Source organism: Canis lupus, chromosome 31 (genome assembly GCF_011100685.1).
Source record: "Canis lupus familiaris isolate Mischka breed German Shepherd chromosome 31, alternate assembly UU_Cfam_GSD_1.0, whole genome shotgun sequence".
Classification (NCBI taxonomy): Eukaryota; Metazoa; Chordata; class Mammalia; order Carnivora; family Canidae; genus Canis; species Canis lupus.
This window is the reverse complement of record NC_049252.1, coordinates 27,176,158-27,192,233: the sequence shown is the minus strand read 5'-3', so window position 1 is coordinate 27,192,233 and position 16,076 is coordinate 27,176,158. Positions and strand designations below refer to the sequence as shown.

General features: G+C 47.8%; 2 protein-coding genes across 15 annotated transcripts in view; one reads left to right on the top strand and one right to left on the bottom strand.

Moving 5' to 3' along the window:
* Positions 1–5,673, bottom strand: part of LOC102155229 — a 70,438-nt gene extending 64,765 nt beyond the window's left edge. For 4 of the 13 annotated variants that reach the window (XR_005382261.1, XR_005382262.1, XM_038581347.1 and 1 more), the window contains exon 1: positions 5,504–5,673. The gene's annotated coding sequence lies outside the window, so the exon portion shown is untranslated. Of the gene's footprint in view, positions 1–571; positions 2,084–4,081; positions 4,220–5,503 lie in introns of those variants that run through there. The other 9 variants (XR_005382257.1, XR_005382259.1, XM_038581336.1 and 6 more) reach the window with 7 other exon arrangements.
* Positions 4,425–16,076, top strand: part of SCAF4 (SR-related CTD associated factor 4) — a 58,810-nt gene continuing 47,158 nt past the window's right edge. For both annotated transcript variants that reach the window (XM_038581335.1, XM_038581333.1), the window contains exon 1: positions 4,425–4,880. In XM_038581335.1, coding sequence (XP_038437263.1) covers positions 4,851–4,880 — 30 coding nt within the window. In that variant the 5' untranslated portion in view covers positions 4,425–4,850. The remainder of the gene's footprint in view (positions 4,881–16,076) is intronic.

Below are 16,076 nucleotides of genomic sequence, written 5' to 3'. Positions count from 1 at the left end.
AATGCAGATTTTTTCCCCCCCAGATAACCGCAAAGCAAGGTAAAAAGTGCTATCGCCAGGTCATGGAAGCATATGGAGGGAACAGTTGAGCCCGGCTGGGAGGAGTGGGAAAGCTTTTCAGTGCAGTGCCTGGTATACAGTAAGTGCTCAATAGCAGATTAATGGTTGAAAGGAGGTGATGTCTGAACATCAACTGGGTGCTCAGTGGGCCTGCATATGTGCAGGAACAAGGAGGGATTTTACATGACAGCAAAGGCCAAGCTGTTGACACAGAGGTGTCCAGAGAATGACAACACGTGGTTGTACCCTGGCAGTAGGCTAGAAATATGGTGTGGGGACCTTGGATCTATTAAGCACATCATTTTCTAATGCAACGTGTGACAACTCTTATGGAAGCAACATGTGACAACTCTTCCATAAGAGTGGGTTTTAAAAAATGGTAATAGGAGCTGAACTGAGAGATTAAAAAAAAAAAGACAGTAATATGAAGTAGATGATGGGGGGGCCTGAAACGAATATTTGGGATCTATTTTGCTACTGCAGCAAATAATCAAGAATATGTGTCTCTCACCTTAAAAGACACAGGCATACCCTCCCTTCATCCTGTCGATTTCTCTTGGTGTCTTCACCACCTGCCTTCACAGCCAAGTGTCCGTGAACTATATCTCCTGCTGCCTTCCTCTCTTGGGTGCACATCAGTTTGGCTTCTGTCCTCCCCCCACTCCTACCAACGTTCCCCGAGGGATCCTAGATGCTAACGGGTACTCTCCAGTCCGTATCTTGCTGCTTTCTGCCTTCAGTGCCAGACAGGTCTCCTGGACTCTCTCAGCCTCTTCTTCCACCTTCTTACCTTCTCCACACCTATGCTCCCTGCCTGCTTTCCCTACTTCAGCTCCTCCCACACTAGCTGTGCATTAATGACTCCTAGGTTTCTACTTCCTCTCAGCCAGCTCTCCTGGCTGCACAGGTGTTTACCCAACTGCCTCCTAGACGTCTTCACTTATTTGCCCCAGGGGCACCTCCAACTCCACGGGCCCCAGAAGGAAATCATCTGGCTCTGGGCATGTTAGTTAACGGAACTGGGCTACACTTCCTCAACTATAAAACGGGGCATCCCTGAGGGCCACCTCATACAGAAGCCTGTTCCGGAGATTAAATGAAACAACACAGAATTGTATATTGCACAGACTCTGGCACATGATAAAAGGTCTGCAAGTGTTTACCATTATTCTTTCTCTCCATCTCATCCCTTCCTCCTCATAGAGTCCCAAATTGACTTACGAATCCAGCACCCACAACTCTCATCAAACCAGAACCTTGAGCATTCTCTTTGACACCTCAACCCCACCCTACCCCAAGGCGTTCAGTCCACTTCTTAAACATTGACCTCATCTTTCCTTCTCCACTTCATTGCCTCAAATTCACAGCATCCCCTGGGGCTTAGAGCCATTTTTCTCCCTGCCCTCTCTATTGCTGCTCTACACCTTTGTTTTCAAAGAGCACATTGCAGGACACCACCCTCCTCTTAAAACCCTTCAAAGCACCCCACCGCCTCAGGGACAAAATCCAAACTCCTTGGAAGGGCACAGAGGCTCTTGGGACCTGGGCTGAGTCACTTCCTCTCAGTTCACCCCACTCCCTAAGCTCCAGCTGATCCTCCTTGAGGGAAGGAGATGCCAAACTACTCATCAGGCTCAGTCAGCCTAACGGTGTCTCCTTGGGCCGCTGCTGCTTCTTCCAGATGTAGCTTGAGTGCCACGTCTCCTGAGAAGGCTTTTGGACTTCCAGTCGGATGATTATCCTTCTTCTTCGTCCCCTTGGGTCTCTGCCCTAACTGACCATCCTTTAGTTTGTAACTGCTCATTTGTCTGTCCTCCCCGCTACACTGAGTTGTCTGCTGCCAGAAACATTGCCTTTCATTTCCGCATCCCCAGAACCCAGCACAGCGCCCAGCAGCCAGTTGGTAGTCGAGGTAAGTGAATCAGGGCAAAAGTGTCTCCACCAAAAAGGGAACGTTTGTTTGGGGGAATCCACTCCTTTCCGCGGCACACGGCGGCAAGGTGAGGGGGGGGGGGTTCCGGTGGGCCTGCGTGGGTATCCACTGCCTGCACGTCGTTCTCGGTGCCTCACTCTCGCACAGAGCAGACACAGGGCTGCACGGGCAGAGAGGCTGCACACACAGACACAGGGCTGCACGGGCGGAGGGGCTGCGCGCACAGAGCAGACACAGGGCTGCACCGGCGGAGAGGCTGCGCGCACAGACACAGGGCTGCACGGGCGGAGAGGCTGCGCGCACAGACACAGGGCTGCAAGGGCGGAGAGGCTGCGCACACAGAGCAGACACAGGGCTGCACGGGCGGCGAGGCTGCGCACACAGAGCAGACACAGGGCTGCACACGTGGAGAGGCTGCGTGCACAGAGCAGACACAGGGCTGCACGGGCGGTGAGGCTGCGCGCACAGACACAGGGCTGCACAGGCGGAGAGGCTGCGCGCACAGAGCAGGCACAGGGCTGCACAGGCGGAGAGGCTGCACGCACAGAGCGGGCACAGGTCTGCACAGGTGGTGAGGCTGCACACACAGACACAGGGCTGCACAGGCGTAGAGGCTGCGTGCACAGAGCAGGCACAGGGCTGCACAGGCGGAGAGGCTGCACACACAGAGCAGGCACAGGGCTGCACAGGCAGAGAGGCTGCGCACAGAGCAGACACAGGGCTGCACAGGCGGAGAGGCTGCGCGCACAGACACAGGGCTGCACGGGCGGAGAGGCTGCGCGCACAGACACAGGGCTGCACAGGCGGTGAGGCTGCGCGCACAGAGCAGACACAGGGCTGCACCGGCGGAGAGGCTGCGCGTGAGGCTGCGCGCACAGAGCAGACACAGGGCTGCACGGGCAGAGAGGCTGCGCGCACAGACACAGGGCTGCAAGGGCGGAGAGGCTGCGCACACAGAGCAGACACAGGGCTGCACAGGCGGCGAGGCTGCGCACACAGAGCAGACACAGGGCTGCACACGTGGAGAGGCTGCGTGCACAGACACAGGGCTGCAAGGGCGGAGAGGCTGCGCACACAGAGCAGACACAGGGCTGCACGGGCGGAGAGGCTGCGCGCACAGAGCAGACACAGGGCTGCACGGGCGGTGAGGCTGCGCGCACAGACACAGGGCTGCACAGGCGGAGAGGCTGCGCGCACAGAGCAGGCACAGGGCTGCACAGGCGGAGAGGCTGCACGCACAGAGCGGGCACAGGTCTGCACAGGTGGTGAGGCTGCACACACAGACACAGGGCTGCACAGGCGTAGAGGCTGCGTGCACAGAGCAGGCACAGGGCTGCACAGGCGGAGAGGCTGCACACACAGAGCAGGCACAGGGCTGCACAGGCGGAGAGGCTGCGCACAGAGCAGACACAGGGCTGCACAGGCGGAGAGGCTGCGCGCACAGAGCAGGCACAGGGCTGCACAGGCGGAGAGGCTGCACACACAGAGCAGGCACAGGGCTGCACAGGCGGTGAGGCTGCGTGCACAGAGCGGGCACAGGGCTGCACAGGTGGTGAGGCTGCACACACAGACACAGGGCTGCACAGGCGGAGAGGCTGCACACACAGAGCAGGCACAGGGCTGCACAGGCGGAGAGGCTGCGCACAGAGCAGACACAGGGCTGCACAGGAGGTGAGGCTGCACGCACAGACACAGGGCTACACAGGCGGAGAGGCTGCACACACAGACAGGGCTGCACAGGCGGAGAGGCTGCACACACAGAGCAGGCACAGGGCTGCACAGGCAGAGAGGCTGCACACACAGACACAGGGCTGCACGGGCGGTGAGGCTGCACACACAGAGCAGGCACAGGGCTGCACAGGCGGAGAGGCTGCACACACAGAGCAGGCACAGGGCTGCACAGGCGGAGAGGCTGCGCACACAGACACAGGGCTGCACGGGCGGAGAGGCTGCACGCTCAGGGGGCTGAGGTTAAGTCCCGCGCCCTTTGTTCCCGACAGCGGAGAGCCAATGGGTCCGTGCCCGCACGCCCGCCCGCCGCGCCCGGGGTGCACGGCCTGCTCGGGCAGAAATGGCTCGAAAGCGCACCGGGGAACGCCGCGTCGGGCAGGGGCGCGGGTGTGCGCGGGCCCTCTCCGTGCGCGCCTCCCGACTCCGGGGTCCCGCGCTCTCCGGCGCCCTCGGCGGGGCCCAGCCTCAGCGCCAGGCGACCTCCCGGGGCCTCTGCCGCCGCCGCCGCCGTCGTCGCCGCCGGCGGGAAAGCGCCCAGCGTCCCCGCGTCACGCGCCAGCAGCCGGGCGCGCGTTGCGCGGGGCGGGGGGCGGGGCCGGGGGCGGGGGCGGGGCCAGCGCGCCCGGGGCGGGGCGGGGCGGGGCGGGGCGGGGCGGGAGCCGGGCACAGGAAGCGCTGGGAGGCCCGAGCCGTCCCAGGGTGCCCCGCGCGGCGTGGACTCGGGCCGCTGCCGCCATCCCGCTGGCGAGAGGGAGAGAGAGAGAGGCCCGCCCGCTCGCTCGCCGGTCGGGCCAGTGTGGGCCAGTGCGTGAGGGCGCGGGGGGCCGTGTCAGCGAGACGCAGAGCGCAGCCGCCACCGCCAAACGGACATGTTGGAGCCCAGCGCCGCCGCCGCCGCCTCCTTTTCCTCATCCTCCGAACGGGACTGAGAGGGGGCCCGCCACCCTCCGCCTCGGCCGCCCGCCCCGCCGCCTCGGCCGCAGCCGCTTCCTGCCCGGCCTCTGGCTCCGCCGCTCGCCGCCTCCCCCCCGCCCCTCAGGCCCGGCCGGTTCCCCGGCCCCGCTCCGCCGCGGCGCGAGGTCTATGTGACCGGCGGGCCCGGAGCAGCCGCCGCCGCAGCGCGAACATGGACGCCGTCAACGCCTTCAACCAGGAGGTGAGGAGTGCTCGGGGCCGGGGCTGCCGGGCCGCCGGGGCCGCCGGGGCCCCCGTGTCTCCCGTGTCTCCCGCCGCCGGAGGTTTAAAGCTTCGGGCGGGGTGGGGACGCTTCCTGCCCGGGGTTCCGGGGCGGCGGGGCCTGCGCGGAGCGGCCTGCGGTCGGGGAGAGGTCGCGGCGGCCCCGGGCCCCGGGCGCCGACCCCGCACCCCTCCCCCACCGCCCACCCCCGGGCGGCGACCTCGGGCTGCCCCGGTCGCCCCCTTCCGGCCTCCCCCGGCCTCCCCCAGCCCGCGCCGCCGCCGCCGCCGCCGCCGCCGCCGGCGCCTCTAACTTCGCCCTCTCTCCAAGGTCCGGGCGCTCCCGCCGGCCGCCCCCCCGGCCCCGCTACTGGCTTCGCGGTGCCGGGAGCCCGCAAGGGGCTAAGAAAGAAGCGCGGGCGGGCGTGTGGGGTTGGTTGGGGGCGGGGGAGCGGGAGCATCTGCCGGTCGCCGGGCTGGCGGAGCGGCGGCCTGGGCTCTCCTGTTGCTCAGGCCGCGGCGCGGCGGCGGCTGGACTCTGATCCCGGGCCCCCGGGGGCAGTTTGGAGAGAGGGTGTCCGTCCCCCGGCTCCCGACACTCACACGCACGCTCGGGGAGCGGGGTTCCCAGGTGAAGACGGGGTGGCCCCTGACGGTTCCCAGCCGGTGAACACGGCCCTCCTAATGGGCTCCGCGGCCCCAACGCGACACCTAAAAAGTTGAATGGGAGAGGAGTGCTTGCTCCGCCTCAGTCCGGCGGAAAGCCGGCTTCGGCCTCGGGTCCCCGTCCCCCCCCCCCCCCCCCCCCCAATCCTCGCGCTCCTCCCGCGGTAGTTAATCCGCGGCTCCCTTCTAGGGGGAAACATTTGCATGTGAAAACCTCCCCAAACCGGGAACAAAGCTGCCTGCCGCCTTAGAGCTCGATAGTTTTATCTCCAAAGTCATTCCAGGTGCTGGGTTTGGGGCGTAGAGTCCACACATTCTCTCCCGTCAGAATTTATTTGGGGGTGGGGGGTGGGGGAGGGGGGGGACTTGACCATTGATTTTAAAATACAGTTACGGGATGGAAACTGTTGGCGTGTGTTGGGTTGGATTAGCTCACTTCGCCAAACACTCCAGATAAACCCAGCATTGAAAAAAGTCAGATGTATGTAGTGCTGTAGCTCTAGAGAGGTCTTGATAGGGCGTTAACAACTTGCTGCGTCTCACCCTAAGATTTTGTGATTTTACTCGTGGCAGAATTGAGGTGCGGTAGCTTTTCTTTTAGATCTGCAGTGCCGAAATAATAGGGGACCCTCCAGTAACCCTGCTGTTAGGACCTTTTATTGCCTTAGCAGAGTATCCTGGAAATAAGTTGTCTTCAACCGATGGGTACATAAAATGTCTTAAACGCAGTAGAAACGGGTGTTGGACAGTGTGATGGTTTTCAAGATAACGAAATATTTCCTGATATTTACTTGATGGCTAGGGAATTTGTGATAATGCTCCCAAGGTAGGTTTGGAAGCTGGCTTGGTGTCCTGAAGGCAAAATTCACTGGAATGTTGACTCCATGAGGGCAGGGAGTTTCTGTTCTTTGCTCCTCCCCTCACCGTAGGAGGCATACTAGTAACTTGTTGAATGCATGAGAATTTTACAAATGGTACAACAGTTTTTTAAAGATGATGAGTACATTTCTTTCTCGAGGTAAAACATTATTGACTTTTTTAATGTCAACTCTTAATGCACAAAGAGCGGGAATTTCTAGAGTATTCTTAAGATCCGAAGTATTTAATTCTGAGTTAAGCATTGTGGAAGTTGACATTAAACAAAATACGTTCTGGAAAACTGATCAGTAGTTTTTACTTTGGAAAACCAAAATAAGGTATGATATTGACTTCTCAAAAAAGGGAAATGGTATTTTAACCTTTTTAAAATACACAAAGTGAGAATTTTCATGTCATTGTTCACCTTTCTGCTCAAATACTTTTTATTTCCATTTCCACTCTTACTTTATGAACTACAAATTACATTATGTTAGGTGTGTTGCCAGTTTTGACTTTCTTCTGAAAAAAACTTTCTTCCAGAGAAACTAGCCTAACTTTAAAACTTACCTTGTACTGTTTGATTTGTAGTGCTTCTCTGTTACTTCTCCTCATTCGTGAAATGTTATTGGTTAGTTCCCTGTAACCTCAAATCTCCCAAATCTTACCTTAATTTTACAAACTTTTGAGCCCGTGCTCAATTAGAGAGCTGTTCTGTTACTACTAAGGGTCTCTGTCTCCTAGGAGCCTGATCTAATAGAGGACACAGGAGTTAGGCAGATAATTCTAACGTGTGATAGAACAGCCTCCTTTGGGGCTCTTAAAAAGTACTGTGGGATGGCTATGGGGGTTCAGTGAAGACCTGGGGAAGATAAAGTGGAGTCAGTTTTAGGATGTAGAAGGTGTAAAAAGTAGAGATTGAAGGGTAGTAGTGCTGAAGAACGAACAGTAGTTTGATTCCAAAGGCTACTACTGGTTAAGTAATTGGGGGGCATGACAAGCTTCATGTCTGTCTAATGTGTTTAAATTTTTAGGTTCTGGATAAACTGAAGATTTTAAGTAGTAGGGTGATATAGTCACAAAAATTGCTTGATTTGTATATATTGTAGAAAGCAGAGATTTGAGGAAGATTGGCATTTTGAGGACTGAGGTAGAATTAAGTAAAATCTGAACTTGGCATGTGTATTAAGTGGCAGGGAGAGGAGGAGAAGCATATGGGCCAGAGGAATCCATGGACTTTGCCATCTGATAGGCTTCTAAGCACCTTTTGCCCCCACTGGGTGCTTGGAAAGCGGTGATGCTATTAACACAAGTCAAGCAGTCATCAAAAGCGTATTTAGTGGAAGGGGGAAAATGTTTGGTTTTTGAACAGGTTGAGTTTGAGACTGAGTGGAAAAGTCGTGTAAATTTTTGGCAAGCAATTGGGCATGTAGAACTCAAACTTGGAAGCAACCAGGAAATAGAGGGAGACATCTGGAAGTCACTCCCAGATGTGCCCTGGAGAAAATTCAGAGAGGGTGAGAAAATGAATTAATATTTTTAATAAGCATCTATGGCATATCCGGCATTTTATAAATATGTACCTAATATTCCTACAACTTTCCACAGACGTCCATTTATAGACAAGGAAACTGATTTTCAAAGCAGTTAAATAATAATTGGCCCAGGGGCATGCTATTAGCTAATGGTGGAGTTGGGATTTGAATGCACATCTCCCCATCTTAATTGCTGCCTAAAGATAATATTTTGTGTAATACCGGGGGAGTGGTTACAGGTTAAGACTTAAGAAAAAAGCTGCTAAAATTTGAGAGTAATGGCATCTGAAGTTTAAGGTTGAAAGATGATGAGGGAGATGAGGAAATAAAGGTCACAGATGTAGTCTTTTGTAGAAGTTTGGTTTTAAGGGATTTAAGGACAAAGTCGCTTCAAGAATGAAGGGAAAGAACAGTTAACAGTGTAGTAGACACTGGTGGTAGGCTATTTGTATATTTACATAGGATGTATATGGTCTTAGCCTTAATAAGTGATATTGAAGCCTGGTCTCCCATGGGAGTAGAAGTTTGAGCACATTGTGAGAGGGGAAGTGTAGAGAAGCACAGTTTAAAGCAATGAGAGGGCATGCTTAGAATAAAATTGTGGATAAAAGGAAAGGTACAGATCAGCACAGGTAAAAGAGGTCAGTATCTGATGAAGGAAGATAAAAGAATGAAGTTGTTAGAGATACTCATTAAACAGGGGGCTTTTTTGGTGAGATACTTTAAGTGTTGTAAAAAGAGTGGGGAAAAAAATGATCATTTATAGCCAATATTTGCTTTACGCTGCGTTTATGTACTCCTTAATGTGAAGAGTTTGGTATTTTGTAAGTTTGTTGAAAGAATGCAGGTTATAGATTGGATTTTTTTTAAAATCCATGTATTGCATTTTTAGCTTTTAACCAATCTTCTCTAATCTCAAAAGAACGTATCTCCCCACACTGTTTTGGGAAGGGGCAGCATCTATGAGTTTTAAGACTTTTAATTAGGGGCACCTGGGTGGCCCAGTCAGTTAAGCATCAGATTCATGGTTTTGGCTCAGGGTCCTGAGGTCCAGCTTCACCTTGGGCTCCAGAGTTCAGCATGAGGTCTGCTTGAGACTCTCCCTTACCCTCTGCCCCTCCCCTCACTCGTGCAGTCCACATGTGCTCTCTCTCTTTCCCTCTCTAAGATAAAATATTTTTTTAAAGAAGACTTTTAAAGTATGAATACTCTAAGTATGAATTTATGTTGGTACACTTATCCACTTGGGATAAGTGTTGAACCAACTTATCTTGAACCAACTCTTACTGTGAAGGAAGAGTTGAGTTCCATATGGAACCTACCACCCCTTTCTTTTCCCACCGGAAATTTTTGTGTATGGACTATTGTATGTTTCGCCTATTGATTACTAGGTATGATTATCGTCCAGAATTTAAATCATATGATGAAGATGCTTTGTTAAAAGGTTTTGTTTTTTTTTTTTCTTAACCTGCTAATGTTAGTCTTTAGTTGTTTTTGATCATTCCCTTCTTGGAGAGGTCTATATAGAGCAGTGGACAGAGTTGACACAAGATTTTTACTGCGTGGAAGAGATGTAGAGGCCCAGGGCAACAGTTGAGGCAAAATTGGAGGTTTTCCTTGCCTCATTTGACCATATTATGCTGTTACCACAGGAGTTTTAGATATTAAAAAGTTACCGCGTTATTCCTCTGTTCTTTCTGGACTCTCAGAAAATTGCTTATCTCCAGCAACAGTAGAGGTCTGGTTTTGTGGTGAATGTAATAACGCTGGCTCTTCAGAGCTTTCTGTTGCAGCATTTATCACTGATGTTCTTGTTGAAAATATCCTCTTCTCTAGAAGTATAGCATTTCATTTAGTATTTTGGTTCAGAAAAGATTACATGAACACATGATAAGGAACGGATTCAGAGAAAAATTGGAATAATGGAAAAGTTGGCTTATAAATCCTGTGAGAGGGGCGGCCCTGGTGGCGCAGCAGTTTAGTGCTGCCTGCAGCCCGGGGTGTGATCCTGGAGACTCGGGATCGAGTCCCACATCGGGCTTCCTGCATGGAGCTTGCTTCTCCCTCTGCCTGTGTCTCTGCCTCTCTCTCGCTCTCTCTGAATGAATAGTAAATAAATCTTTAAAAAAAATAAAAATAAAATAAATCTTGTGAGACAGAATTCAGGACATAAAACTACCTGGCAGAAAGTTGACAAAATGGTAGTTGGTGTTGGGGCAGGGTATTTTTTGCCAGATACAAATTACAGGTTCTCTGCCTTGGAACCCAAGTGAATATAATACACTTAAAGCATTCCAAGTAACTTCTGTAGATATTTGCACACATTGAAATCTTGTTTTGAATATATTTTGGTAACATGGTAGGAAAAAAGTTGTTACATAAATGATGAACCTTTAGTATTATTCATAACATTTGTTGAGATAATATATGCCAGATCCTTTTTTTTTTGTTTTTTAAGTATACTTCAGAGCAACAGCATACATCTTTAATTATGAGCTAAAAACAAGCTACACTATGTTATCAGGTATACAGAATGAGTAATTTACCTATTTTGGTAACATTGGTTAATATTCTGTTCCTATGGAACAGGAAAAAGTAGAGTTTGGTGGTAGTTTTGCTTGCCTTAGAACTAGGCCTTTAGGGCAGACCCAGGTGGTTCAGTGGTTTGGCGCTGCCTTCGATGCAGGGCGGTGCAGGGCGTGATCATGGAGACCCGGATTGAGTCCCACGTCGGGCTCCCTGCATGGAGCCTGCTTTTCCCTCTGCCTGTGTCTCTGCTTCTCTCTCTCTCTCTGTGTCTCTCATGAATAAATAAAGTCTTTTAAAAAAAAGAACTAGGTTTTTAAAAGATTTGTTGAGGGGACCCCTGGGTGGCTCAGTAGTTTAGTGCCTGCCATTGGCCCAGGGCGTGATCCTGGAGACCCGGGATCGAGTCCCGCATCAGGCTCCCTGCATGGAGCCTGCTTCTTGCTCTGCCTGTGTCTCTGTCTCCCTCTCTCTCTCTGTCTCTCATAAATAATCTTTAAAAAGATAAAAAATAAAAAAATAAAAGATTTGTTGAAAGCTTAGACTTGAAGAGACCTATGTACATTTCTGTGTTAATATTACATGTGATTATCACAATTTTTGAATTTTTTGAACTATTAATATTTCACAAACAGTATTATAATTTATTATACCCTGATCACCTTCGTCCTGGTAAATATTTGCATGGTTTATTGATGACATTTTTTTTTAAGATTTTATTTATTTGTTTATGAGAGACACAGAGGTGCAGAGACATAGGGAAAAAGGCAGGCTCCCTGGAGGGAGCCCGATATGAGACTCAATCCTAGGACCTTAGTGGATCATCCCCTGAGTTGAAGGTAGACACTCAGTCAAGGTAGACACTCAGCCGCTGGGCCTATTGATTACGTTTCATTGCTTTACATCTAGAGCTCCTTACTGGTACTTGTGAAGGCATAGATAAATACAGAAGCTTTGATATTCCAGTGAAGCACATTGTACTGATTAGTAGCGAATTCTGCAGGAAATCCAATGTAACTCTGGAGTGAAGTTAAGAACTAGAAGCTAAGATTTTGACGGATTCATAGGGTGGTGGGGGTGGGGGAGATAGCAGGGCTCAATTAAAAGTAGAGGGCCATCCAAGTTCCTCTGAAAGTTATCATTTGTGTTTGGATAATTGGTGATTTTGGTATAAATCCATGTGGGTCAGTAATCCTAGTTGGAAGAGACTATAGAGCAGTGGCATACCTTGCATATTTGACATCCAGAGCGCAATTTTTCTTTTTCTTTTTAATACATCCCTCTTCTACAATAAAATTAATTCCAGAAACAATCATAAGATTGGCCATGAAAGAAACTTGAACTTTATGCTATTTGCAAATATATATTACAGTGGGAAAAAAAAGGAGTTAATATTTTTTAATTGCATTCATACTTTTTGGGGGGAAAAGCAAGAAAACTTATCTACATACTGCTGTCATAATGACTTACTATGATATCCTAGTTTCTTTTTAAACCCTTACTTTCTATGTATTTGTCAGTGACTGTCAAGATGATCTTTACATATTTGTGTTTAGTAGACAGTTATAGCCCAGTTGATCAATCTTCACCTATAATTGATTGAAGAACACTTTTTAATAGTTTTAATTGTGAAAAGTTGTGCATAAAGCAAAAGACCTATACTAATTAGGGAATCTTAAACATAAGTTACCTTTGGTTAGAAATTTAGGAAAAAACCACTTCACAAAAATTCTAGAAATCTAGAATGTCTTTTTTTCAGTTTTATTGTAGCAACTTTCAAATGTCTCCTCAGTCAAAAAAATTCACTGAAAATTTTCCACCAAAAAATTAAATACAGATTTCTATTAGTTAAACATTCTTTACATGTAAGTGGCCACTTATATTTTGTTGAGTGGTAATGGCATTCTCCATGATTTTTGTTTATGGTTCTTCAAGCTCTGTGTTCAAGGTTGATTCTGGCTGTTTGTAAATATTGATAGCAGAAAAAAAGATTTCAGAAAGAGGAGTTGCACTCAAGTATCATATTCTGAATATACTGTTTAAACGCGCACACACACACAGGAACTATAGGATTGGAGAAACAAACTGAGCCTGGGTGCAGACTATACTAAATCTCTTTGTAGTGACTCTCCAAATGAATAGGTACAGCGAAATCTGTGTGTTTTAGTCACTGCCCGCATAAATGGAGGATTTCCTAATGAATTTCCCCTTCGAAAAGATAGTTTAGTAAAGGATATGTAGTAAAAATGTACAGATTTGGTGCTTATATATTGTTAAAACTTAACAGTAACCACAGCAATGGATTAAAAACTTAAGCATCTCAGTCAACAACATGTTTTAGGGGAAGGAATATTTTATACCTCATATTACTTAGAATTGCCAGTGCTTAGTGATGATAAAATGATTTCAATCAGTTTTATTATTTTATTTAGAGTCTTTAGAGACAGGTCACCCACTGATTGCCTGACCTGTATTGGCTTCTCCCGTTGTCCCACTGTCCGTACCCTGTTAACTTAGCAATAGTTGGCCAGCTCTATAGTCTGTAAATCTCTCTGTGGTATTTTTAATGTCTTTATGCATTTTATCATGAGTATTCCACTTTTTTCCTTCCTTTTGACTTTGTCAGAGCTGAGTTTTAGCTGAAGTAGAATTATACCCTGCTGAAAGGAAGCCTATAATATGGAAATTTACTGTAATATGCCTTTTAAGCCTTTAGGAAACAAAATATTCTTTAGACTTTAATGGCCATATATCACCCTGTTCACCTTAATTAAGAGATGCTGAGTGAGAAGAAGTCACTTTGGAAAGGACAGCCAAGTTTGGGGTTCATTGGAGATATGTTCAAATCTTTATAAAGGCTCTAATTATTGTTTAATGCCAAAAATAGGCAAATCCATAGAGACATGGATTATTGGTTGGTGGCAGGGAGGAATGGGTATGGAATTTTTTGGAGGGGATCAAAGTATTCTAAAACAAAATAGTGCTGATGGCTGCTCAACTCTGAATATAGTAAAAAAGAAAAAAACCCACTGAATTTTATACTTTAAGGGGGTCAGTTTTATGGCATATAAATTATATCTCAAACTTGTTTTAAAAAATAGGAAAACGTTCATTTTTAGCACACCATTTTCATTGTTTTGTTGTTTGGTCGGATTTTCTTTCCATTGAAAACAGTATGTGGTAGCGACCAAGAGGTTCTGTAAATTTTTGTTGATACTGAATCCTAAGTTTGTTTTATAGGGTATCTTTAGTTTTTACATACTATTTTAAGAAGTAGTCCAATGGGGCTGTCCAGGAGAACGACAGACAGGAAAAGTATCGGGCATTTGCTCATTAACTACCAGATGACAGCTAATGGGCTAAGAGTTTTATATAGGTGTGCCTTTGTACTCTTTCCATTTTAAAGGTAGGGAAACCTAAGAGATGGTGTGAATTAACCAAGGTCACACTGTGTAGAAATGTCAGTTCTGAGATTTGACTGAGTACTCTTAAGTACCCATCTGAGCCCAATCCATAGCCCCATATGGTTGTGCTGAAGTTTTTTTGAGCAGATCTTTGTCTACTCGAGTGTTTATGAGGGGAGAGGGCTCACTGACAACTTTTGTACATCTGAAGCATGGCAGCAAGTGCACTATAATGCATACTTTTGGAAGGATTTGTAGAAGTTTAAGAATAATGAAGCTTGGTAAATTTTTAAGTCATGCATATATGATCCATGTTTAAAACTTAAAGGCATTTGTACTTCTTTTACTGATTTATATTCAGAACTAAAATCTTAAATTGAGAATTTTATTTATTTTTTAAAAGATTTTGTTTGTTTATTCATGAGAGGCAGAGACATAGAGGAAGAAGCAGGCTCCTCGAAGGGAGCCTGATGTAGGACTCGACCCCAGGACTCTGGGACTACCCCCTGAGCCGAAGGCAGACACTCAGCTGCTGAGCCACCCAGATGTCTCAAACTGAGGATTTTATAAATGCTAACATTTTCAGTTTTGTCCCATGCTTGTGTGTAAATCCATTCATAAGAACTTTGTGGAAATAACTGGTTATAAATGAAATACATGAAGTATGGGATGATTTTTATTTTTTCTTCTAATCAAATGATTCCATATCCAAGAACTAATTTTATTTCTTCTATTAAAGTCTAGGAGGAGGGATCCCTGGGTGGCTCAGCGGTTGAGCACCTGCCTTTGGCCCAGGGCATGATTCTGGAGTCCCAGGATCGAGTCCCGCATCGGACTCCCTGCATGGAGCCTGCATCTCCCTCTGCCCCTCTCTCTCTCTCCCTCTCTCTCTCTCTCTCTCTGTCTTTCATGAATAAATAAATAAAATCTTAAAAAAATAAAATAAAATATAAAGTCTAGGAGGAAATACCTAATTCACAAAAATCTTTTTTTAAGATTTATTTATTTTAGAGAGAGAGAGAGTGAGCTAGCGAGAAAGCAGACGGAGAGGGAGGAGCAGATTCCCCACTAAGCAGGGAGCTGGATGAACGCTGGACGCAGGGCTTGTAGGGCTTGATCCCAGAGTTGAATTGAAGACTAACGTTTAACCGACTGACCCACCCAGGTGCCCCTCACAATAATGTTCTGTAGCCAATTTTGGGGGGACACAAAGTTCACTAATGAAGCACAGTAGAAGTAATTTTGCAATTTTGCATCTGTACTAGTAGAGCAGTGGCATGGATAAAATATTTGCCATTTCTTAAAGTCACCCTCTGGTCTATTTCTTGATCAAGTGAAAAGAAAGAAGTGGAGGATTGATTGTAGTTCAGTGAACCAAAATGCAGGTTAGAAATAGAAAAATGACCTGTTGTCCTAAGGTGGAACTGAATAGGTCAAAAGCTCTGCTAAAGAGAGGCCGCCTTGGTTCTAAAGTGAAAAGTTTGAGTGAGGGGCACCTGGTTGGCTGGGTCATTAGAGTATGGGACTTTCCTCTCCATCTTGGGGTTGCGAGTTTGAGTCCTACGTTGGGTGTAGAGATTACTTCAAAAGATTTTTTTGAGTTAAGGGTAGACTCTTGGAAATTGTAGGAGAGTTAGTCTTAAATGAGTAATAAATTAAGGACATATTTGATAAATTAAGTTGTCAGAAATTAACTGCTTAGAAAATTAGTTATGCCAGCAGCAAATGGTAACAAATGGGGCTTGGTGATAGAATTAAAAAGTGGGGAATAATGCAGATGACATTTAAACTATTGTTTGCCATATTCTCTTTCCCCTTTTTAAAGATTTATTTATTTATTTTAGAGCTTGCGAGCTCTGGCAGAAAAGGCAAAAGGAGAGGGAAACAATATCCCAGGTGGACTCACTGTTAAGCACAGAGCAGACTCAGGGCTTTATCTCAAGACTCTGAGATCACGACCTGAGCTGAAACCAAAAGTTGGGCGCTCAACCAACTGTGCCACCCAGGCACCCCTGCTGTATTCTATTTTCTTAATGCACATAGAGATATAAATAGTTAACTCAAAAGTAGTTTTATGTTGAATATTAAATATTTTTATTTGTATTTATAGATGTGTATTTTGTAAAACATTACTCCAAATTCTGGAACTAGGAGAAAAGTTGGAGAGTTTGTAGGAAGATACAGAAGGTA